Source organism: Corvus brachyrhynchos, unplaced genomic scaffold (genome assembly GCF_000691975.1).
Source record: "Corvus brachyrhynchos isolate BGI_N302 unplaced genomic scaffold, ASM69197v1 scaffold1, whole genome shotgun sequence".
Classification (NCBI taxonomy): domain Eukaryota; kingdom Metazoa; phylum Chordata; class Aves; order Passeriformes; family Corvidae; genus Corvus; species Corvus brachyrhynchos.
In genome coordinates, this window is record NW_008237222.1 from 3525436 (window position 1) to 3551856 (window position 26421).

A 26421-nucleotide genomic window follows, 5' to 3' on the forward strand; every position below is an offset into this window, starting at 1 on the left:
CATTGCCAGAGAAGTGTAAAGCTGATATATTATAGTAAATGAGAGTCATGCCAAAGCTTTTCTTTGAACTGTGACATTTCATGTGTCAGCTAGTTACTCTGACTAGTCAGCCACCACCCACACAGCTGATTAAAGATAGAAGACACAGTAACACTGCCACAAACTTAATGTACTATCATTACACAAAGTTTTATTTTGGGAACCTTATAGGGAAATACTGCCTATTCTATGATGTACTGCACATATTTATTTATTTTTTATTCTTCTGATTAATGAATAAATGGGCGAAATATTACTTGACGGGGGAAAAAAGTAAATGATAAAAAATATATTTATGTGTGGCCAATCTTGATATTGGGCTTAATTGTCTGAATTATTTTTCAGTGAAAACTCTCCCAGATTTCAGTATACTACACTGGGCAGGCCATCAGGAATGTCATGTTGCCCAAAGACCACAGTTTTACAATTGTTCATTCTATAAATAAAGCAATAGAAACATAGAATGGGATTGGTTGGGAAGGATATTTATAGGTCATCTAGTCCATCCCTCTGCCATGAACAGAGACATCTTTCACAAGATCAGGTCACTCAAAGCCCCATCCAGACTGACCTTGAATACTTCCAATGATGGAGCATTCACAGCTTTTCTGAGCTTGTCCAAACTAAACCTACCCTCGTTCAGTTTAAAACGGTTGCCCTTTTTGCTGTCTGTACAGACCATGGTAAAAAGTCAACCATCCAAATCATTTAAAAGGAAATTACAGAATAGTAGATTTCATCAGCTATAGGGAATTACAGAAGCCCCAGGAGAACAAAGCAAATATACTTTGATAACATTTATGGTTATATAATCTATTTGCTATAAGATGGTGGCAATTGGCTAAGCATGTAAAGGATACATTTGAAAATAATTTAAACAGATGATCACTCACTTGGAAAGTAAATATTTTCTAATGGATACTTTTAACAAGGAAATCTTGTTTGTTAAGTAAATGAGGTGTCAGAAAACAAGAAAAAGTTTATGTAGTAAGAAAGCAAATGTACTCATTAACTTTGAAAAGATTGTATAACATTCTGGTAAGTAAATCCTGAACATCCCCTGTTCCATAAGGCACATGAATAACTATTTGGTAGAGAGCAATGGCTCTTTAGCTACTGCAACTCATTTTTTTTTCAGTTCTGGAGGTTCAGACAGTTCTGGCTCCTAGGGGCAAAGACGGCAGCGATCAAACAAAAAAACTTTATTATCTCGGCTCATATCACTTTTATCATTGATGTCCTTACACTCTTGGAAATGTTGCAGATAAGAACGTCACCTGCTAATGAGTGAATACTCTCATTTTATGTCACTCCAAAGTTAAACTGAGTTGCCAGAGTTGCAGCTGGTAGGCTGTGGTTGATCGTCGCTCTTGGCTCTGCCAATCCTTCCATGCTGACCTTTGATGTCGAGCTCTAACTCCAGCAGAAAACAAAACTGAAGAGCACGTAGCCTCATTCAACCAACAGCTGGGTAGCTACTGCTTTTGTTATTTTCCCAAACCATTAGTGAGAATAGGCCACCACCTAGTAAATGTCACTCCTGATTTTACCTGTTTTTAGCCATGGCGGAAGTGTTTCTGCAGTTTGCTAGCCAAAACCCAGACAAGCAGTAACTACTAATTAATTTCCATTCAAGTATTCAAGAGAAAGAGAGTCACCATGGACTACTCAGTTCCACTTCACTGTGGTCATCAGCAGTTTCTTTCTGTCAGTCCCCATGGAAGGAGAAATGAGAGTACTTATCATCCTTTAATACAGATCTGCTCTTTTCTAAAAAAAATTCCAACATCTTAAAAAAATTTCATTGGCCTCTCCTGGAGTTTATGTTGACTCAGCAATTCAAGTTCACAGCACCTTTTCAAGTCCTTGAGAAAATGAGGATTGAGAACATATGGAAATAAAGGAGATTAGAGCACTTTCCTCTCTAGAGTTCCTTCCCACATAGACAAGATATGTAAATTTCTTACTATTAAAAGCATATAAAGATCTTTCTGTTTGGTAAAATATTTAAGGGAATATTATACTTGTACAATATAGCATATACATTGTCAACTATTTAGACAACAAATCATAGGTATACTAGAAATAAAAAAGGAGGCCATCGTGTTTTTAACTGCTCCTTATGAACTAAATATTTTTTTTTTAAATAAGTAAAATAATAAATAATGATAAAATAATCTATCACAATAAAATAATAGTGCATGGATTTAGTGTTTAGGAAGGGTACAGGGTCTAGGCACCAAGAAAACTGAGGTCTACTGAACAAAAAAATACAGTCTAAGTAGTAACACAGCAAACTGTCTTACATTTTCTCACGGCTGTGCATAGACCTGTACCAACTATCCCTGTGGGATAATAATTCAATCTCCTGCATCTCAGAAGAGCATGTGATGATATTGCTAATTAACATCTATGATGATGATTCTCTTATGAAAACATTAATCTATTGGGGAATGGCATTTCTAAGGCAAAGCTCCAAACTATTAGCATGTCTTACCATCACCTTTCAAAGGCAACACCAGTTTGCTCCCACTGATTAGCAACTAAAGCATGATATTTGAATTACAACTCATTTCATCTAGCAGATACCTGGTTCTTATATACAGAATCAGGTATATCTGCTGATACACTCAGTGTTACCAACTTCCTCTCATTACTTATATGTTACCTGCCTTGGAATTAAAAAAGAGAAAGATTTCACTTTGATTGTACCTAGAGAGAAACATACATGTAACAGGAACAGAAAACATAGATATCATTTTATAAATACTTCACCTGTAAATGTGAATGATGTCTCACTGAAATCTGAAAGAAATTGGAGACTCTTGACTTAAGGGTAAAATTGGTACTGTCTTCCTCTTACTGATTGTTATTATTATTTGTTATTTTGCTATTTATTTTCAGCAGTATTAAGTATATGCTACAGTCTTTAGGCTCTCTTTAGGAGAGGATTGCTTCTGGACAGTTTAAAAAGAAAATAATCTCTACTGTAAGCAACATAAAAACTGGCAGGAAAACAGAAATGAAGCCACGGAGTGGGGCATATGATCAGAGACAGTGCCCATAATGAAATCCCTATTTTCTGTCACTATTAATATGAACACAAGAAGACAGTAGGAAGTGATCACAGATAAAATAAATTGAATAAAAAATATTTCTCTCATTATAGCACAGCTTGGATGGATGTATATAAAGTTACAGCAGGTAAGAACATCTCCCAGTTACTGGACAAAAGAGAGCGAGAAAGAGAGAGAGAGAGAGAGAGAGGGTAAGACAACTGAGTAGACAATGACAGCTTCTACCTTATACTGTCCCTCAACTATTGGGAAGTTCTGTGATCTTGCTAGTGTATATACATATGTATATCTCCAAATTCTTGCCTAAAAGTCAGCTGAAGGTTTGAATACACAGAATTTTCAGCCTGTGAGACTGAGGTCCATGATGCACATTTAAAAATTTTATTTTTAACTTCATTAAAATTTTTTTTAAAAGCTGAGTATTTATGCTTGCTTCCTTACATAAAAAGTTCTTGGTAATTGTTCAGAACTAAATCATATAGCCAGTTAACTATTAAATGTTAAATTAAAAGCAATGTTCAATGTATAAAAAAGAACAATATATGTAAGTAAAACAGTAAAGGGAAGACAAATACACTATTGATAAAAAACCCAAAACCAACAGGCATTTAAATCTGCTGTAAATAAATTTAATCTACATGTTTCTATATGTGTGAGAGATTTTGGTCTGTCAACAAAGGGCTGTTGAAAAAGTGAACAAGTAAATTTCACAGTAACTGGAAATCAGAATTGCTCCTTTTTTGTCTGTGAAGTCAAAAAGAGAAAGTACAGAGTTACAGTTCCTAAGTGGGGGGATTATGAATCAATTGAGATTTCAAATATTTTAAGCATTCTACACACATATACACATGTAAATTAATACACCCAACTTGTCAACAGTAAATCTTCAAAGGCTGTTCTTCAGAGCTACACTTACAGTCAAAGTTCTTAAAATGCTGGCTGGAACAAATGAAGTTTCATTGATTTTTAAATATCTTGAGATCTGAAGTTTTCACTTTGTCTTTTTACCAGAAAATATTCCTTAGGCAAAGTACATTGGTGATACTTCATCTCGTCCGTACTTCATTGCAGATTCGAACTCTTTGAAGCTGATGCAGCCATCAGAATCCTGATTGACTTCTCTGTAAGGGAAGAGATTTGGTATTTAAAACCCAAAAGACTATGTAAAACAGACATTATACTTAGCTGTAGATATCCAACACCATATTGTTTCTGAAGAGCTCAAGTCCTAAAACTTGAATTCTGTACAAAGAAATAATGAAGTAAAAAATGTTTTCTACTGTTTTTTATAGTGCATCTATATGAGGAGCTCAGTTTTTTAAAAAGAAGAACAAGTATCATGATATATATTCAACAGGAGTTAAAAGTTAATTACAATATGACCTGTGCTAATTTAGCACTAATTTAGATCCTACACCTCATGCCCAATTCCCCAAATTCAATCACCTGTGGCAAAGTTTCATAGTACAACATGCAACCCAAGACCTCTAGGCCTTAAGATAGTGCAAGCTGACATTTAAAATTTCCCTGAGTGCCCCATGACCTTTCACATGCTGCAAGCTTATGTTGAAACAAAGATTATGTTAACAGAAGAACTGCTCCTTGTGACTGTAAGAAAAATAAGCTATTATATCCTAAAGTGAATATTCCAATAGTCAAAAAAGGTCTCTGAAAAGTGAAAGCTGTCAATATTTATTTTTTGAGACAGAAGCTGGTAGAAGACAGCAATTCAATTAATGACATTAACACACAGGGCTAAGTTTTATTGAATACACTTGGCAAAATTATTTGATGCAGTGATAAATTAGGCTGACAAAATGATATTAATGGTATTCTGTAAAGTATTTGTCTTAGTTCTCCATAGCTTTCTTACTAGAAATGCACTTAACAAAAGTTAAATAATTAAAAAACTGATTAATTGTTGGATTTCAACATTCATTCATCATTTAGAAAAATATTTCATTGGTTTACACCAATGTCCAGACCATAGCTTTATTCCTAATCTAATTATTAATAATTCAATTAATTTAATTAACAATTTGATTTTATTAATAATTTAATTTAAAATTTATTAGTACTGTCAACAATTACAGATGACAAAAAGATTGCTGGAATTATAGTGCTGCAAACTTTGCCATCACCATTAACATTCAATGGTAATATTCGTGCTACCTTGCAGCATGCAAAATGGGATGTAACTTCTACATAGACAAAACTGAAAATTCCAAAATGGTCCATGCTCTTTAGCAGAGGGACATTCTGTTATCCTTTGGATGCTCTGGAAATTTCAAAGAAATTCTATAGTGAAGAAGTTGTTTGGTAATTCAGTTTTCAAGAAAGTCTTACACAAAGGGATAGGATGTCCTGTTTGACTCTTATTCTAAAAACACCCTTGAGAAAAACCTAGTAAAGGTTAAGGAAAATAATCTATATACAACAGCCTCAAATACAGAACTTCAGTTTGCACTGTGTCCTTCCCTTTTCCCTGAAGAAGTTCTACTTAGATTAAAAATTTTTTTTCGCCCTTTCAATAAATATTTTTAAACTTCATTTATTTCAAGAATCTCTCAGACTACCAACTTCCAAACTTTTTGGAAATTTTAACATTGTTTGCTAAGATTCCTCTCATCTAAGCAACCTGTACTAGTGCTTAATTTCACTATCAATGAACTATTAACCTCTTGTGAAGTAGACTTGATCAGACAATGTTCAAGCCTCATGGTGCAATGATGAACCTTACATGCCCATAAACATATGAAATGACAGCCTGACATTATGGAAATGCCTAAACTAAATTCCTTCAGCTCATTTTTGGCTCTAGTGTAAGACTAAAAAATGAAGACAATCTATTTCTTTTCAGGTAAGGACACGTTTGAGATATGGTCACCCTTAATCAAGTCTTTAGGGACAACATGATAGCTGGAGATAGACCAGACAGTTTCTTGATTAAAAGGATCCTTTTAAATACCACATATCATAATACAAAGAAATGTAAGCTTATTCACGAGTGAAGGATAAATGCAGGTCATAATTACAAGATGGAGATGCTGTCCTGGAAGCAGGAACTGAAAAGGCTGAGGAGTCATAGAAAGTAATCAAATGAAGATCATCTTTTACTGCGATGCTTTACCTAAGAGTGTGAGTACAATCCTTGAATGTATAAGCAGGATAATATCTAAATCTAATGCAATACAGATTTTATTTCAGAATACAGTGTTAGGAAAATTAGGAAGGAAATACTGTGTCTATTTTCTAGTGCCTGTACTTCAAGAAGGATACTGAGGAACTTAAAAGAATTGAGAAACAAAATTAACAGTAACTATACAAGTTCCAAAAAACATGCCTAGCATGCCTTATAACAAGACATTAAAATACTCTGTGGGGGGAAAAAAAAAAGATAATTAAGAGATTAGAGAACTGATCCATTCAAATCAAGACTACAAATATTTCTCTAGGAAATGTATTTTGGATAGTGAATACCTTTTTATGCTTACAAGGAATGACATACACATAGGTGCAAATTGAAGCCAAAGCTAGGAAAACTCTGAACTTAAATAAGAGGGTTTTTTAAAAAAGAGGTTGATGGGCTATTAAGGTAACTTACCAAGGGACATAGGAAGTGATAATTCCTTTATTTACCTTCCCTTGGCACATTCAGGAGTCTCTAAACCACACATGTATATCTGCATGTCATGATGATGTATATTTATGGCATGGATTTGTCTAACAGCTTTTTGAACTGTTGTGAAGCCCAAGGTGTGAACACCTGCTCTATGATTAAGTATCGCCTCTTATTTCTTTTGAACCTGCAAGTCATTTGATGCTCTTTATAGCTGAAGTACCCTTCTCAGTGACTCCATGTATCAAAGAGTGCATAAACCGGATCTTAGTTTAAAGATCAACCACTGAGCAACTTTTTAACAAAAAAAATATTTTACAGACAGTAATTATTGTTACAATCTATGCTATTTGCAAGTAATTCAGACCATTCAAAGAAAAATTACAGATTTAAATGCGTGAGAGATTGCATAATAACCAAATAGCGAAATTTGGAGTTTTTTAATATTATGATGAGTTCTCAGAATTTAGTGCTGGAAGATCACTTGATGAGTGTTTTAGAAGTTAATGCTGATATCTGGCTAAACTGAAGTTATTGGGAGCTTTGCTATTAATTTTCAGAAGCCAAAGATTTCACCCAAAATATCTGAGTTACAGGCATAAATCACACCTTTAATGTTTGGAAGCTGCTCTTGAAAGATGGCCCCCAACTTTACATGGTATTTGTTCAACACCCTGAAAGCCACTAACTGACTCTGAATTAAGAGTCACTTTCTGAACTGCCTTTCAGCAGAGATTAGCAAAATATGTTGTAAATAAATGACAAATAAACTGGTAAGTATTTAGCTGTGGTAATCTAAAGAAACGCTACGTCTATTTAAAAGTTACGGATTTTTTGGAATCTTGCCAAAAGTAATCTGAAAGTGAGATAGCCTTGGAGTGTTAAATTTTTATTTTCATTTAGCTGAAGCAAACGATGAATTCATACTTGTGATTATGAAAATACTATGTCACGGCATATTGATCTTTATTTCACAGGTCACTATTCATTTGACACTTTTAGCAAAATATAAGAGATATTTCAAGGTATGTAGTGCCTCGGGTAGGTTGTCTGATCTTTCACTGAAAATTGAGTAATAATCAGCATCTCAAGCTACTGACTGTGAGATATAAATTATTCTCTTATACAATTAGGTAATTGAAGTCTTCCAAAATCACCTAAGTGTATTTTCATAGGAAACTGGATTAAATAAATGGTACTTTACACTTCTGACAGGAATATTTTAACCATAAATCCGAATGGAGTAAATGAATAACCTGAAAGACTGATGTTTAATATAAGCTGCCTTTTGAAGTTTTATGTTTATTAGTTCACTGAAATAAGTACTTCTTAGAAAGGAATACACATTAAAATACAGCCTAGCTTTTTTATTTTATAAACGGCTACATATATTCATCAGTCACTTCAGCTTTTTTCCAACTAACCCCACAACAATTTAGATATAGTCAGATCTTGAGGTTCCTGAAATAAAAGCATAAATACAGAATTTGGCCATAATATTTCCTCTTTTTGTATGGAAAGACTCTCTCATAGGCCCTATCTCTTAAAGTAGTCATGCAGTTAGAAATAGACTGTATTTATCTGGTAAATAATTTTTTCATTAATCCATATCAGTATAAAACATGCCAAAATATACAGTAGAGATTGCAATTCTACCCTGTATTTATCTGGATAATTCAGTATCTGTCCTAAATGGTAATCAGAGAATTAAGCAATCTTTTATATTACTTAAAAAGGAGAGTAGTGAATGCACTGCAGAGCCAGCAGAGACTGCCATTGAGTTGGTTTTCAACAGGTTTGCTCAGTAGGACGTCTGTAAAGCTGAGTAAGAGCCAGGATAAATAAAACTGTGCTCAGATCTCTGATGCCATAGCCATACACCAGATATTTATAAGTAAGAAGGTAACTTCAAATTATCTTATATTTCTCCACTATGCCAACATTCTTAGCAATTATCAATTTTACTACTAAAGACAGATGGTTCTCACTTTGACTTTAAAGAAACTGAAGCTGACCTTGGGAAGGGAGTTTTCATTTAATCTGTTTTATGCAGGCAGAAGTTTTCATAGAGACCAATGAGGAGAAAATGTCAGATATATCATATAAATTAAATACAGGAAGACAAATATAACATAATGGATATACCACTGAGAATGAAAACATCCAGGTTCCTTCTCACAGCATTTCTACATGAGGAGGGGTTCATTTTGGTTACTGCTCAAAAAAACCCAAAAAAACAAAGAAAAAAACTATAAAAGTCCTAGAACTGGCTACTTGACTTTCCAAATAAATTCTTCTCTAATGTATGACTTAAAACCAGTAACTATGCATTTAAACTTGGGTAAAACAGCACTAAAAGTTACCATTTCTCTTTAAAAGTCATAGACTTTGAAATCTGAGGAAATTTTATATGCTTGTTTCTAAAAACTTTTGGTTTCTAGTTAACTGAGGTATCGTGAGAAACAACAAGTTACAGAGGCTCCTACCTTCCACACACAGTGCAATTTATCAAATGCCTACATGTGAAGGCATAATACATGGCCTTTTAAGCTTTGCTATTTAACAACTATCTTTTTAAGCAGGGGAAGGTATAATGAGATATATACCATATGTATAAGTAAATTATTTCTGCTATAGTCCATGAACTACAGTGATTTTCTTAATTGTCCATATTTTTTCTTCCACACTGAAAGACTCAGTAATATTATATACTAGTCCTCCTGATTTAGAGACAGAAGCATGCCAGGCACACAGGCTGGGTCTTCAAATCATGATTTCCCTGCAACTTACATTTCCCTGGTTTTAGGACATGCCATGAATAGCAGAATTTTTTCACTATTTATTCTAGTCATGTAAATGAGATTAAGCATTCATAAATATTTCTATCGTAACTCTCCAAAATCCACAATAATCAGGTTCCCTGCTATCTCATTATTTAGGTGTATACTGTGAGTAAAGAAAAGTTGTGCATTTTCTTTAAATTATTTCAGGAAACTGCTAAGGAGTGCAGTTTCCTGAATTAACATGCTAGATTGTATCTGAACTGCTTTTGAGTACTGTGAGCCGTTCAGCAGTACTGCCTTGCTGCTCTCACAATACCTTTATTGTCTCATTAAATATTTCCTACATTTCAAATGCTATGGATGATTTAGGCCTGGAGTCCTTTTTGCAAATGTTTCTGCTTCTGGTACCCCCAAATAAGAAGGACATGGAACTGTTGGATCAAGTCCAGAGAAATTGATAAGAGGACTGGAGCACCTCCCCTAAGAAGACAGGCTGGGAAAGTTGGGGCTGTTCAGCCTGGAGAAGAGGAGGTTGTGTGGAGACCTCACAGCAACCTTCCAGTACTGAAGGAGGCCTACAGGGAAGCCAGAGGTGAACTCTGTGTCAGGAACCATAGTGATAGGACAGGTAGTAACGGTTTCAAACTGAAAGAGGAGAAATTTAGATATATGGAAGAAATTCTTTACTGTGAGGGTGGCGAGACACTGGAACAGGTTGCCAAGGGAGGTTGTGGATGTTGCATCTCTGGATATGTTCAAGGCCTGGTTGGTTTGACATTGAGCAACCTGGTCTAGTGGGAGATGTCCCTGCCCATGTCCAAGGGGTTAGCACAAGATGATCTTTAAGGTTCCTTTCAACCCAAACCATTCTGTGATTATATGATTCTGGTCATAGTTCTTTAATGCTTAATTTCAAGTATAATGATGTCTCCCTTTCACTCTTCTGATATGTCTGTGATAATCCAAAGCCCATTTTCCATTAAAATAACTTTTCTCATTGTATCATTTAATGCAATCTGAATTGAATGTCATAGGGAGCAGCCTACTCAGAAAACCCATGGTGATTTCACAGGGAGAAAGGACCTAAGAATCCCACTGCCTTTTTCACTAATTCCAAATTATGTTACATTTTGATCTAACTTGTGTTTTCAAGGAAGCTAAAGTACTGAAGAAATGCTACTTACCTTGTGATTCAGCAATTTTCCTTTACTGCTTCTCTACATTTTTGACACTATCTTTCCTCTGCTTCAGTCAGAAAGTTTGGATTCAATTTCCAAGGAAACCAGCTTTTCTGTTAAAACTTTATCATCTATTGTATGTGGCCCAGTGATAAAATTTTCCAAATCATGTTTGTCTACTGTATGCAAACTCTATTTAACCCTTGTACTGACATCCTTTTCTTCAATATTCATTTGCTCTATAGAGCCACTTGCTACAACACTCTCCCTGCTCTCCTTGATGCACCAAGCTTCAGAGTAATACAGATACATGATACTTGGCTCTCATACTGTTGGTTCTTGTTTTAACTTATTCCTTGTGACTTGAACAATGCCAAAATGTCTGTAGAATAACATGTTGTCTGCCTGCCATGAGTCAGAGATGACTGCTTTACTGACTTTTTATAAAATAAATAATATTAACTGGAAACCTACACCCCCTACACCTCTGTTGTTTTTAACCTCATATGCAAACTGCTTATGGAAACAGCAATCAAAAGATCAGAACGTTTTCTCAGACTTTCAAAGCAGCAGCCTGTGAAACAAACAGATTCATAAAAATATTCCATATTGTTGCAATGCAATTCCAGAGAGTAAACAGAAACATCACTTGAATATACATTAAACTATACAATGATGACACAGACCTGAAATATTGTATTTCAGTTTTGAATTACTCTAAGAAACTCATGACATGAAAACTATTCAGAAAACAAATACCACCACCAAATAACCTGAAAACAATTGCTAGAGACTGCAGAAATTGACCACATGTATAATCTCAATGGTTTAAGAATAAAGTTTACATCCAGAATTAAAAATTGATTATATCTAGTACATCTGAATTTTACTGCTTTTCCATTTATTTGATATTTCTAAATAAATAATCAGGGAATAATTTAAATTAGGGCCACGACTTTCACTGCATTTAGAACCAAAGCTGTCATACTGATTGAGCAGTGAGAGCAAAAATGACACTTAATGTAAGTAGTCCCTGCTGATGACAAAATGACCCACCCATTGAAGATTCAGGGTTGACAACTTCTTCAACAAGCTGCCTTCTCTTCTGATTAACCACCTGGTTCTTCTAGTCATCCTGCTTGCTTCCTTGTTGATGGGATTCCTGCAGAGCTTCACAGCTGTGTTGTTACTAATGTGTATATTAATTTCACTTCTTTAAAAACCTAAATGTTGAGAAAACCCATTCCAATCTTTAGTAAACACGGAAAAATTATGAAGATCCCCCTGGTTTTGCTTCTTGAAACAGGACATGCTATCAGAGTAATGGCAGTCAGAATTTTCAGCTAGGTAGACAAGCATCAGGAAGCATTTAAATTGTACTTTTAATATAGAAATGCACTTCCCTTTACCTTCAATGCCATTCAGTTGTTTTCCAATTATTTTCAAAAGTGGACAACAAATGAATTACTAACAGAGGGGAGAACTCTACCAACAATATATACTACCTTCAGTTGTTTCTTCTCTGTAATAAATACTGTCCTTCTTTTTTTATGTGTGCTGCCTGACTACTGCTCTCAGTAACTGTAATACACTTTCTTCTTGATGCCCTATTTTCTACCTGCAATATACTTTATCCGTTGATGTGTACTTTCCCTGAATTTCTTCTCTCTGAACAATGGAAACAGTCTTGGACACCCTAGACTTGCCAAATTTTGTCCCTTCTTTCTTGACTGGTTCTATTTTCTGAATTCCTTATCACCAATGCCGTGGTTGATCCCATTGTGCCAGTAGTGGTACTTGGGTAGAGTAACTCGTCAGTTTCTGTCTGTGAATGCTTCTCAGTGACCAAACTATCCCAGATCCCCTCCACTCAACCACGTCTGCCTTCTTTTTCTAATGACAAGGAAAACTCCATGGAAGAACCTCTGAGCCTCTATGTCTGTTTTCTGCCTCACTTTTAATTGTTTGGTTGTGCAACTGCCCATTGCAGTTTGTCTTCTCACATCTTCCTGTTCTGTTTCACTTAGGAAAAACTATTGACCTTTGAATATAAACAACCCTTGCTTATGTGAGTCTTGTTTACTACTTGTTCTTAATCTGACCCTTAGACCAGATGTACTGAAATCTACAAGGATCTCCAGATTTTATAGGTAAAATAAGAAATGCCTTTCAGAGCTCAAGAAAGAATTGCCATTTGCAACCACCACCAAACATGTGTGCTTGTGGTGGATTTATTTAATGAGCAATTGTTGGAACAATATCATTAACAAATATTTTAATCACTGATTTGGAATTAAGTAGAACTAATAATATATGTACTATATTAATATCTAATAATATAATTTTATGTACCACATAATCTATAATACACTCTCTAATTATTACTAGGCAATATTTAATGTGTAATATAGCATATAATAACTATATAATGATAAAATGCTATATCATATTATAAAAAATTTTATTTTTTATGGATTAGTCAGAGAATGATGCAATAGTATGTAATGTGGAAGGCAAGGTACATGGATACAATGGGCTGAATTGTGCATTAAGTTTGCCTGTTCAAACAAAACACTTTTTGCAGTCAAAACTAGAAGCCTAGGAAAAAGAAATGTGTCCCCAGTGGGAGGTTAATCATAGAAAGGTGACCATACAGAGCTCTGGAATCTTTCTGGAAAAACAAGCTTTTAAGAATCTGTCGACATAAAGAGTGAACCTTATTCACAAATAAGGGAGAAGTGGTATTTATGCTGCAGATGCAAAATGCCCTGTATAACACCAACACTGGAATACTGCCTTCAGTCCTCGTATCTGTTCTTTAAAAAGAGTACTTAAAATATTAGGTGATGCAGAAACCTAACCTGCCAAAAAATCATCTGGAAATAAAAATTCCTGTTTCCATCAGGCACTGCTGACACGACCATAGTGTAGCTCCATAGAGTTGTTACTTGTATCAAAGAGCTATTGAACAAGAACCAGAAACAAAGGTTAAGAAGAGATAAAATAAAGAATAAACCAAAAATGTTTAGGGAAAAACAAGTTAAACTATATAGCCTGTAATGTACAAATATTCAAGCAAATATATTTTAAAAAATCTCAATCACTATACTTAGGTCAAAAGATCATAGAATTCCTCAGCTCTTCCCATTTCACTAAGTGTAACTGCTTTAAAATCATCATACTTGCTGAGAACTAGATGCCTAACTAACTTTAGAGCTTCTAATTACTCAGTAAAAGCCCTGAGGCTGATTCAGAGACTGACTATTTGTTCCATGGTACTAACTTGCCTGATGAGGAAGAAAAGAGGGAATTGAAAAACAAAATCTTTAGATATCTATAAAGTATTTAATATTTTTCATCCTTTTATCTCTTCTGAATAGATTTATTTGAAAAAATGAAATGCTTTACTTCATGGTTTACATATTTAACTATTTTTATCATTAGTATTCATCTACTGCTGTTGCCTAAAAGTGCCAGTCAAGCTTGAGGGTCACATTTAACAAGGAACTATAAAATACAACAGACAAAACCTGGGAAGGAAATGAGCTCATACCTATAAGAAAAAACATGAAAAAACCTAATCAAAAATAGATGAGTAGATTAGTACATTGAAGTGCTGTCTAAATTGGAACTTAGTTTAAAACTTCCTTAAACTCCAAGTGGCAAATGGTCACCCTGCTTTCCACTGCTGCCAGATCTTTCAGACTGCTCATTAGACATCACTTTGCTGAGCCAAGGGTCCACTATGTGACAGTTGTTTACCTTGCTCACCCAGCTTTTGTAGATGCAGAGGAGGGCATGTACCCACCTAAAGCTCCAGTTTAAGTGGCTGATCACCTGCAATCTCCCCATGTTCCTTGGAGAAGTGCAAATAGTTAAACATCATCAAGCAACTAAATTCAGTGTATAATTTTTTCCTCCTTCATATCTTAATGTTTTTTTATTCTAGTATTTAAAAAGAATACTATTCTCTAGCTAACTTCTAGACTGGAGGAAAAAACCCATACGCATATATGTATTTAATGTTTTTCTTATTATTTAAAGCTGTACTCTCAGATCTTGTAAGCTAGGTAGAATCAGATCTGAAAAGATTCCAATAAAATGCGTACTCTGGAAAAGAACAGAGGCCTGATAGTGTTCCAATACTCATTCCTCTAAGTCATTCTTGAGACAATGTTCTAGAAGGGACAAAGTAGATACTCTGGGACACAGGATTCTGTTTTTATAAAAAGACTAAATTTGAGTATTGAAGGTCATGGGCACATGAATAAGCTAAGAGGTGGTGAATTGAGCTCTCCTATCTGTCCAAGGCTGCAAACCCATGGTGCAAACTTGGAAAGAAGTGACAAATGTCCTCTTTGACGAACAATGCAATTTTCTCCCTGTCTTAAGTGTTTATCTTTCGTGAACAGCCTGCTTGGTTCTCATGCTTTCAAATGCACATCTGCTTATTGCTGTGCAGCTGCCATGTTGCAGCAGAGTTTATGCTTTGAACTTCACAAGTTAAGACAGCACTATAAGCACACATCTGAACCCAACATCGCATTCAAAATATATTCTTGCTAGATCTCGATTATCATATTCTTGTTGCCTACACTTTCAGCTGGGTACTACCAATCACCTGTCATGACCTGAACTTATTTCAGGACATGGGATAGAAAGGGCATTACTGTCACTGTTAGACAATCCACATTATGAGCATTGGAGTCTTCCCCGCTCCTTTTTTTCCAGCCTCTCTACAGCATTTGACATAGCCAATGAACTACGAATGGCATGTAAAAGAGGCTGATTATTTTGAAACAGTTTATTTCAAGAGAGTCCTAACCAGAGAGGAGCAGTAGAAAAATGTTCCTCATGGTTCCCTTTTTCTTCAAACTTATTTAAAATACAGACACAGACTGAAAGAACTAGAAAGGTGTCATGAACTCCACTGAAAACACTATGTAGACTGCCTCAGTACTTGAGCTCATGGATGAAAAGCAGAAAGTGGAAGCAGAAACTGAGGAAAAGATAAGTCACACCTGGTACCTGAAGAAGTACTTGAGCTTGTGGCACAGTACCTACTGGCTGATATTACACAACTCCATTTAAACAAGGCAGTCTGTAATTTAGAACTGATCCTGGACATCTCTTTCTGACAATGAAACAGGTCCAGGAATTCATCCCATCTTTACTGTTGGTGATTTGGCCTCTGTAGAACAGGCTTTTGTCACCTTTCAGCTGGACTACAGCAATGCAATATCTTGGGCATGAAGCCATTAGCCCTTGGGAAACTCAAAATAGTACAGAACACAGCAGCGCATTTCCTCGGCAACTATAAGCACATCAAATCTGCTTTCATCTTCTGCACTGGCTACTATGAAATACTGAGCCAAATGTTATGTCTTTGTCATTATCTTTAAGGTGTCCAATAATCCAGGAGCAGAATACCTAAAGGATCAACTGAGAACCTGCAGCTCTGTCCCATTAAGGACAAAACTTATTTTGTGCTGTCAATAGAGATTTGAGGGAGAATAGTTAAAGCAGCTGAATGCTGAAAATGTGCCTAAAATCCAAAGCATCACCTGTTGCTATTGAGTACAAAACGTACTTTTTTTGATCTTAATCTTAGTAACTAGTTCTTTTGTAGTAATAATAACAACACAGCAGTTTGAAACAAATTCACAAAAATGTAGCAAGGTTTTGCTTGCTGTAATAGGAGCCAATGAAGAACAATAGAATCGCACTTTTGTGTTACCCCTATTTGTTCTGAAAATGACTCAGCTACAAAAATAATAAAGTGTATAAAAATATCTGAGTAGAAGAGAATTCACTGTTTCTTCTAAATGTAGTGGCACTGCCTGTCTTACACGAATCCAGATATTCCAGGCCAGTGACGATTAATCTAACTGTTAAAAAAAAAAAAAAAAAAAAAAAAAAAAAAAAAAAAAGCTACAAATGAGAGCAACATCTTTTAGAAACCCTCAGGAAAAACCCCAAAATATTAAGAAGTGATGTAAAAATTTCCAAAGCACTTAAAAAGCATGAGGACCAAAGTGTAATTTATTTTCAGTGAGACAGAATTGTAAATGTCTAAGAGACCAAGAAAGTAATGCATGTTAGGCATTTTTAATAATACCATTTAATTTTTATCAGACAGCAATATATTTAAGATTATATAAAAAACTGAATTTCTTATGCCACATCTCATGTGCAAAGATTATATTTTTAAAAGGACTGAAAATCCGGAAACACTGTATTCAGCAAAGAAGGAATATAAATGAAAATTTCTTCAGGGACATATGGATCTTAGCAATTCTCTACAAATTACCAAAATGGAAGCCATACAATATTAACTAAAATATTGGTTTTATCAATAAAAACTGTACTGTAATCAATTCAAGTTAGGAATACTAACAATTATACAATTACGATGTAATAAAGGCTTTTGAAAACTAGTGATTATTCAAGTGAAAGGTCCTGTCTTCCATTAAGCCTTCTCTGAAGCATTAAGCTCCTATTCTCTATACCTAATTCAGGTACAGAAACATTTTGTAATTTCTTAATTGTATTTATTAGTATCAATGTAAATAAAAGAGTTTGATATTTTACCCGTAGCATATCAGTTCCTGTTAGACAGATTTATACTCCAAATGTCACTTGAATATTCGAGTAAGGGAACAGTTACAAGGAACCGTAAGTATATTAACTTTAAAGGAAAGAAATCCACCTGTTTAAACATGGTGATGCAAAAAAGGAGATCAAATACTTTCTATTTCAAATATATAATCACTTCAAACTGAGTTATCCAGTAACATCTTAAAGTTGATTATAAGATGAAAGAAACGTGACAGAGATGATAATCATTTAATCCCTTAAGAATGGCTGTTCTGAAGAGCTTTTCACTTTGTCCACAACAGTATTCCAGTATGTTACGATCCAGCTAGAAAAGAAGTATAATGATGAGGAAAATCATGTTTCCAGCAACAGAACTTTCACAGTAATGTGAAGTCCTACAAAAGAAACAACACAGGAAAACTGACCACTTTAACAGATCATAGTCTTAGATGAATCGTAGAGTCTTAGATGAGTGTGTGGACGCAGTCCTTGGCAGTGACGAGATCATACCATCAAATGTGGTAAGGATTTGTAGCTTCTGATCTCGTGTTGCAGAGATTAATACCTATTTGCCAGTCCTGGATGCTGAGGATATATGCACACAGGACGGGTACTGACTGCACATTCACTGGTATGTTCAAATGAAATCCTAGCTGTGATTCCCACACTGAAGGTGCAGCAGGTGACACATGAATACCCAAGAAGCTCTGACATGGACTGCAGGAAAAGGCAGTTCAGTTGCTCAAGAGAGAGTTTCAAGGACCCACTGAAGGATGCTGGGCTAAGCACAACCTTTCTGTCATGTTGCTGGAGTTCCTTGCTGCTCACAGACGGTGATGGAGCCCAAGAGAAAAGGCAGGTCTGGCACATCCTGAGGTCTGCAGGAACTGTAAGTGCTGTTCCCATGGAACATTAACACCACTTCCTCCATGGTGAGCAGCAGAACACACTTCAGAAATAACTCAATACAGGGAATTCCCTTTTCTACAATTTAAAAGACCATGAAAATGATTGTATAACCTTCCTATCAAGTAATTTTTGCTGAGACTGCTATGACATTTTCAATTTCAATTTTGAAATACTTTGGAGAAACTTGCCTACTATGCAAAATGTTGAAAAATGTTTTAACCAAATGCTCCTTAGTGGTTGAATAAACACAGAAATAACATCACAATTTAATCAGATTTGCCTGCAGTCTAAAAGACTAGTTTGAATAAGAAAACTAGTAAAAATGCCACTAAAGCAACTAGCACAGCAACATTTGATTAAGCTTGAGTTGTAAGATCTGGTTTGTATACAGGTTACCAAATGTTTATAACTACTACAATTTCTTTTTGTAATACTGTATGTGGTCTAGGGAAGACAACATTCAATAAATGGTATCCTTGTCAAACCATAACACAATTTCCTTAAAGAACAAAATAAAACAAAACCAATGGAAAAATTAGGAACTAATATCAGTTACTGTGCTACGTTAAGGAAACAGTATACATCATAGAGCTCAGGTTATACTGCCATGTGGTAACAGCAAATGGAATTAGTACATGCCTCTTGACTGAAGCACAGAGACACAGTTATAACAGACTTCTATTAATACTTCACTTGGTAGACCTATCACACTGGATCTTCTACCTTAGGATTTACGTGACCAATTTCTTAAACTATGCATGAACTGTAACACTGTTTTAAAGATCCAGTTTTGAACTTCAGACACAGAACTTTTGCTTTACACAAAATGGAAGAATGTGGCCATTTTCTTGCATGCTCTACTAGAAAAAGAAAAATGTCAACAAGACCTCTTTTTAAAACATTGGCATTCATATGAGATTTTGTAACTTGATATGTATTTGGCTTTTAATAACTATGACCGTAATAGATAAGAAAGGTGGTGGAAAAGAGTAAAAATAACAGGATGATGTTTTCAAAACCAGAATCTGATTAGACTCAGCTACTTCACATTTTATGGATAGATGTCCTGGTACAACTGCACCCTCTAACACCATAAGAGGATTTAATGCAAAACCTAAATCCATTTGCACAGCATCTGAAATGAACTAGCTTTCCCTTTAACCTTATGTTTTCACATTAGAAGTGAAGAACATACATACAAAAATTGCCACACTAGATCAAATCACTGTTTTAGCTTGTACCCAGTCTTTGACAGCTATCAATAGAGATACTTCAAGAAAATATACTAGTACATGTCAACAGTTCTAAGAATTGAAACAGGCATTTAGGGAAGAACAGGACTGTTCCTCCCAGTGCTCATGGGTATGTGGCTCCCTTATATTCTAAGTGTTCCTATTTTCTCACATAAGTAAAAATCTACTTAAAATAATTTCCTGTACTCATAGGAGTAAAAGACCTGAGCCTTTTCTGACTACTATTGAATTTAGAATTTATATAACATGTTCTGTGTTCGTGCAAGCCTCACTGCATTTTTTTCACAAGATGTTTGTAGTTTTATTACAATAGAAGATAACTGTTACTTTGGAGTTCCTTGACTTTTTTCTTTTAATCATGTCTGTTCTTATTCATCTCTTATTTAAGATAACTGATCCCAATGTTTCCAATTTCTTCTCATGTGCAAGTTTGCCCTTATCTATAATACTTTTTGCCTATTTCTGTAATTTTTCCATTAAAAATAAAGCCCTTCCAAGTCAGGAGGTAGAATTTATGTAGTCTAACTTGTCCTCAAAAAGCTCTGTCTAGCTGAAACCAGTTTTCTTGGTTTTATCTAGCCACTGAAGAGAGGGAGAGGAACTTTCTGAGAGGGAGTGATCCCATTCTGCCACAGGCACCTACAATAGGTGGGATGAATCATTCCCTGTAAATAATTCTTAAAAGAAGATGAGAGGTGAGACCATCAGTTTCCATTGAATCACATGGAGCAACCAAAGGAAAGGAATAACAACTATTTACAACATTATACTACAAATATTCCAATATTGTTTCTTTTCTTGCTTGTTTTACTTCCCAACATCTCCGTATGTTTCTGATATTGCTGAATACAAGCAGAAGTATTAAATGACACATCTATGACAGTATGGAGATCATTTCCTTGAGAGCTGCTGAATTAATTTAGAATTGAGAATGCACATGACTATTGCAAACCATTTCCTTGGCTACATATAAACCTTCATTCTGTAGGTAATGGTGTTCATCTCTCATTGGGCTAACATTTCCTTTGAACTGAAGTTTCCATTAGATATCTTGATAGACTCACAGTCTCAACCACCATATATTATCTGACATTCTTTATTAAGCAGTAACTTTGTTATTCTCCCCCTTTTAGTTAATGAATTTATATTAAAATGCAGGATTTAATAAGATGCTATCCTACTATTCAAGTCTCATGTGTGTACTCTTTGGTTTCCCAGACATGGACATAGTCCTAACCCTGAGAGTGACTAAAACTCTGATCAACATGGAAGCTTGTATGGAGCAAAAAGTAAAATGTCCATGGAAGATCTCTGGTATCTTTGTGGAAAGAAACATATTTTTTCCACCCTGAAGTCCCTTTCTGAATGTCAGTGTGCTTTTTCTCCTTCTACATCTGCCAAGGCCAGGTAAAAACTAATTTAAATTAAATACATAAAAGCAGTTAGGTAGACTGGCTTCCCCATACCCAAAAGTCCCAAGAAAAATAATGAGAGCCCATTATTTAGCAGTGTGGATGTAAAAAGATCATGTGAAAAAGGAGGCAGACAATCTGCAACAGTGTAGAAGCCTGGAAGGTAAGAGGCTGATGTGCACGTTCCAAATGCCGATAGCTGTTTGGCTGTGAAGCAAACCATGGACTGTTGGTAATAACAACCAAGGATTGTTGATAATAACCAAGGATTGTTGTGGGAAAGAACAAGATGTGGCTGGAGAAGGGGCCATGCAGAGGTAGGGCAGCACTTCTCCAGGGCAAACGTCCTTGTTCTTGTTCCTGGAGATAAGCACAACACAGTCCAGTGAAAACACAGGAATGAGACTGAGAAGTGGGCATGGACTGTGGGGGCGGATCAAGACCACATAACAGCCCTGAAGCCCTCTGACCCATATCCAGACAGGTCTAAAAGAACAGACTGCACATGATAACTAATTTACATAGAAAACAAGAAACCTCTCTCCAGGGCAGGGAAAACCTATCTCTAAAAAGGCACCCCCACAAAACCTGGCTGGTGCTCCCAGGACCCTGGACATCCCATCACCTGAATTAACACTGAAGCCAGGACTGGTGATTTCCTCCCTTCCTTCCTTCCGTTCTTCTTCCACTCTTTCTTTCTTTCTTTCCCCCTTTCTCTCTCCTCCTCTTTTATTCCCCGCTCTCTCTCCCTCTCTTTTCCCTTACCCCTTCATCCAAAACCCACTGCCATGTGCTAAAACATCATGTCAGGGATTCAAATTCTATGCCGAGTGTGTAATTTACTAATAAAACTGTGTGTTTTTGTGGACCCTCTGACTTTTGTCATTCCTTTCAACCATAAGCATCTACGAATCTTAGGTGCTCCCATCCCCTTAAGGGTGGGACATCAAGAAAAATCTATGTTTTAGAAAATTTAGTAAATCTTCTATTACATTGTATCAGTAGTTTATATGTAAATTTATTTATAATTATATTTCTTTATTAGAATTTGTTTTTCTCAATGACAAAAAGTCTCTTTGATCAGACTCAACTGTTTATTTTATGCTGAAATACTGCAAAAATTGTCAAGAGCTCTATACGCAAGAGAAAATCAAATGAAAGCAGAGTAGTAATTAATGTCTATTTTACTATTTAGATATAAATACTGTATTCTTTCCCATGAAGGCTTGTAGGTGCTCTGTAAATAAGTTAAGTTTCTGTTTCTCAAAGGAAATCATAGAATTAGAAAGGCACTGCATAAACAGTGGAATGTGTCATTCCACTTAAAAAACTGATATATGAATTTAATAACCAATCATAGACAGAATCATAAAGAAGAAATATGGCTGGCAAACAGATGGTCTAGTGTAGAACTGGAGGTCTGTGTTCAGTTACTGGTGCTTCTATTTGTTCCATGTGTGACACCGGCCAAGCCATTTCATCTATATTTTGTTTCAACCTTCTGTTTACAACACAGAGAGAATGCAAGCCTTCACTCCCCAAACTCCTCTCATTATACACATTAGGAGTGGCTGTAAGGTACCCAGATTATAGCCTGAGGACATGAAAGTTCCTAAGAAATTTATGACACTCAACACTAAGGTAATTCATAACTCAATAGCCTGAATTAGCCTAATCTTAGCATTAAAAATGCAAGAAAACGAAGTTTCTGAATTCCATAGGCAAGTTTCTTGTGATCACAGAAGAAACTGCTCATTATTGTTTTTAATGACAAATGGGAAGATATTTATAGAAAATTAATGCAGCTTTTGTGCACTCTGATTTTTTTCTTCATTGTCGATCGGCTGCTTGAAAGGCAGTATATATAAATATAGAATGGCTAGGCTGCTCAATTCTCCCTGGAAAGTTAGACACACTATGAAGGGAATTTCATGGTTGTAGAAGAATAGCTTCCCATGCATTTCCAAATGAGTAGACAGTTTCTTAATTTGGAAATCCAACATCCAGTTGCTGTAAGACAAAGAACTTCTTAAGGATATCAGTTGTGATAAAATCAGTGTAATATTGTCTCAACTGAGACAGTCCAAAATTGTCTCAACTGAGATAGTCCAAAACCTGAAAACTTTATGGGAAAAGGTAATATCTTTCATCAGACAGCTGGATAAATCAGGCCAGAATTATTCAGGCATTCAGTTTTATACACAAACACACACATACACGCACACACACATTTATATATATAAACAAAACATTAAAATTCAAGATCATAATTTAAATAGAAGTAAGATAAAGGGAATTTTAAAAAAAATAAACAAATTTTAGAAAAGAAAGTAGTACATGCTAGATTTTAGCACATTTGGAGTCCACCACTGAAACTTATTTTGTCACATCTAAACAGCTATGGTACATAAAATGCTTAGCTATAGTGAAAAACAATGAGAAATAATGGTTTAAATGTTAAAAGATCAACTATATCTGACTTATTCAACTCTTACTAGAGCTTACTAATTCTCAGTTTCTGTGAAGAAATTACATTTGAATTTTTATTTTGTCAGTATGTGACAAGAGCAGTGGAATCTTTGAAGGAAAAATGTTTGCTTACCTTCATTCTACAAAAGCAATTTTGTTCATTGCATCTGACCAGTTTTATCCATTTGTGCAGAATATAGTGCATTTAGTGTTTTAGAAATTACATTTTCAAAGATGATCAGTCCAATAGAACAAAATATTGAAGTGCTGAAAAGTGTATAGCTCTCTGTGAGTTCAGGTGGGCAATTACACAAGACAAACATTACACATTTGTAGTAAATGGTATTTACCTTCATTCCATCCAACCACTTTTGTTATAAAGGCGGGTCATGCTTTTAATTTGTAGATCCTCACATTTTTATTATGCAAACCAATGAAGCAGTAAATTTATTTGTATTGAAGGGAAAGTTCTGCCCATTGAAACTTTAGTGACAGTGGCATCACAATACACATTTAACCTGATAACTATGAAAGAGAACAATGAAACTAAATTCATATACCTGCTAAGATACAAAAAAAAATACTGTTAGTCCTTTACTGTGACCTTACTGGTTGTTCACAGGTCCTAAATTCACCATATTTTCCAATACTTCCAGTACTTATTAAGTACTTCTGTGCAGATAACATTGTTTAAATAATATTTTTTGTATGAATTATTTTAGAGAAAGAAAAATAATTTTTCTCATGTATGAATGGGCCAGAAAGCAAATATGCAAGCTAATAAAAAAATAAATCAGTTTAAAATTTCCTCATTCTGTTCACAAAGTGGCATTTGCAGACCAATTCCCATTATCATTCTTGAATTTTTTCCTTTCTCTAAATTAGTATTCATCTTTCCAGACTACTGCTTAAATCTTCAACGCTGTTAAACAAAAATATATTTCCTTCCTTCTTTCCTTCCTTCCTATTTATCCATTGTTTCCCTATGTGCTTCCTGTTTGGATAGGATATTTAGAAGGTCCTTATTAAAACAAATACCTCATTTTGAGACAGTGAAAAATTCAAGAGAGAAAGAAAAGTGATAAATATTCAGCCTTAAGTGGTAAAATTCTTGACACACAAAATCAGACTGAAAAAGAAGGTCCAAAAATGGTTTGTCTTTCAAAATAGGACCCACTTCCAGAACACTTCCATTATTTAGATTACCAGCTTTTCAAACACTTTTTCAGAACCGAATTAAGAGCATTATTTCACATAGGTATAATGGCTTACATGCATTTTTTTCAAAATGTAGAAACATAGTGTTTCAAATGATTCCCTGTCTGAGAACAGAGCAATTATTCTTTTACCTTGCAGTGTCTTAAAAAATCTAAAATTCAACTGGCTAAAGACAGATGATTAATAGATTAATGAGATTAAAACTAAAATGCCTTGCTATAGCCATCTAGGCCCCAAAATTTCCCACCAGTAATGCCTCTGGTGAAGTAAATTATGCAGTTTGGCTTTACAGCTAGCCAATTTTGGCTTTTACCTTAGATAAAACTGCTTTATTTTCAGCAAGCTTTGAAGAAATAAGAGCTGCTTTCCATGGGATAGGTATCTATATATTCATTAAATCTTTTAATTAGCTGATTTAGATAAATGGATGACAGGCAATGCCTTTGACCATAAAATACTGTTTTACTCTTGCAAACCATCTCCTTCACTACAGCCTTGAATTATATAGTTAAAGAATATCACTTTACATTTTATATTGTTAAGTTACGGCAGTATCATTTTTTACTGTTTATGTCTGAGATATTTCCACAACATCAATATATTGCAAGTAATGAAACATTTAAAAACCTAAATTTCAGTTTAGGAGACTCACTCAGTAGAAGGTTTTGTGAAAAAGATAAAGGATTAGCTTAATTTACAAGAATCCACTCCTGGAACACATCCTGGGATGTGCAGTTTACCATTCTGTGGCAGAGCCCAAATGACATCACTCATACCTCCTTGGGTGTCAACTGTCCTAAGGGCTACTTTTTACCTCTCCCAAGAAATAAGAAATAGGATGCTCCTGTCCATGCACATCAACTATATCATTTAGGAATGCTTTTTAATTTTCCTTAATATTATGCCTGCTTGAGACAGTGGGAAAAACTCTGATTTTTTTCCCATGAGCCATAACAAATTGCAATATAGAGTATATTAAGTTAGTGAGGGACTTACTTAAACATATACTGAATGCATTCCATCCCTCAGACCTTAGCCCCTTGTAACTAAGGAATCTAAATTTAACAGTGGGGTTAGCTGCAGGCCTAGCTACAAAAAGTAACACTTTCTTTTCACATACAATTCCATGTTCCTAGATGAAGAACTGAAATTCCTGTCCAGAATCTTTATGAACCGTGTAGAAATTTAAAAAAACCCAGCCTCTTAGCACTATATATCAAACTGTCCAGCACTATATATCAAACTACAAAATTTGCTTATTGTAGAAAAGCTAGTAGGAATCATCAGATTCGATTTTGGTTGAAAACGAAATGAAATACTTTATTTGAATGCTCCCCTCATCAGTCTTACATGCCTATAACCATGGAGGCAGAGTCTATGATGGAAAGATGCAAATTTTGCTACTGATTTCATTCAGCATGGCATGATGTTTCTTGCATTATATCTCTCATATGGTAAATTGAAGTAAAAGTTACTTCTTTTGCCTGATGAACAAAGAAAATAGAACAAACCATAAATACAAGAAAAAAGCATGAAGTTATAAAAAACTGTAGCAAAGATCTGGCACAGTCCCAAATCATCCTAAGAATGGAACTAATTGTGTACAAAGCCAACACACATAAAGCAAATGATTCCTAGAATGGCAGAAACTCACTAATCAAAAGATTTGCATAATAATCATCCATCTGTATGATGCACCATATGGCAAACAAGACTGTAATTTCACTAAATATGTTTTTCAGGGGAAACAGGTTGCTTGGGTTTTCAACTAAGTAAAAAAAAAACCCCAACCTAGTCATAAATGGCTGATACACCCAAGTCAGGGAAAACTTTTGATGTAAATATGAGGAAGGCATGGAAAGTATCA

The 26421-nt window shown here is 35.1% G+C and overlaps 1 protein-coding gene across 1 annotated transcript in view; it reads right to left on the bottom strand.

The window, feature by feature from the left end:
- Positions 1–26421, bottom strand: part of EFCAB11 (EF-hand calcium binding domain 11) — a 61460-nt gene that overhangs the window by 1833 nt on the left and 33206 nt on the right. Inside the window, 1 exon segment of the mRNA XM_017728929.1 lies at positions 4033–4237. Coding sequence (XP_017584418.1) covers positions 4138–4237 — 100 coding nt within the window. The 3' untranslated portion in view covers positions 4033–4137.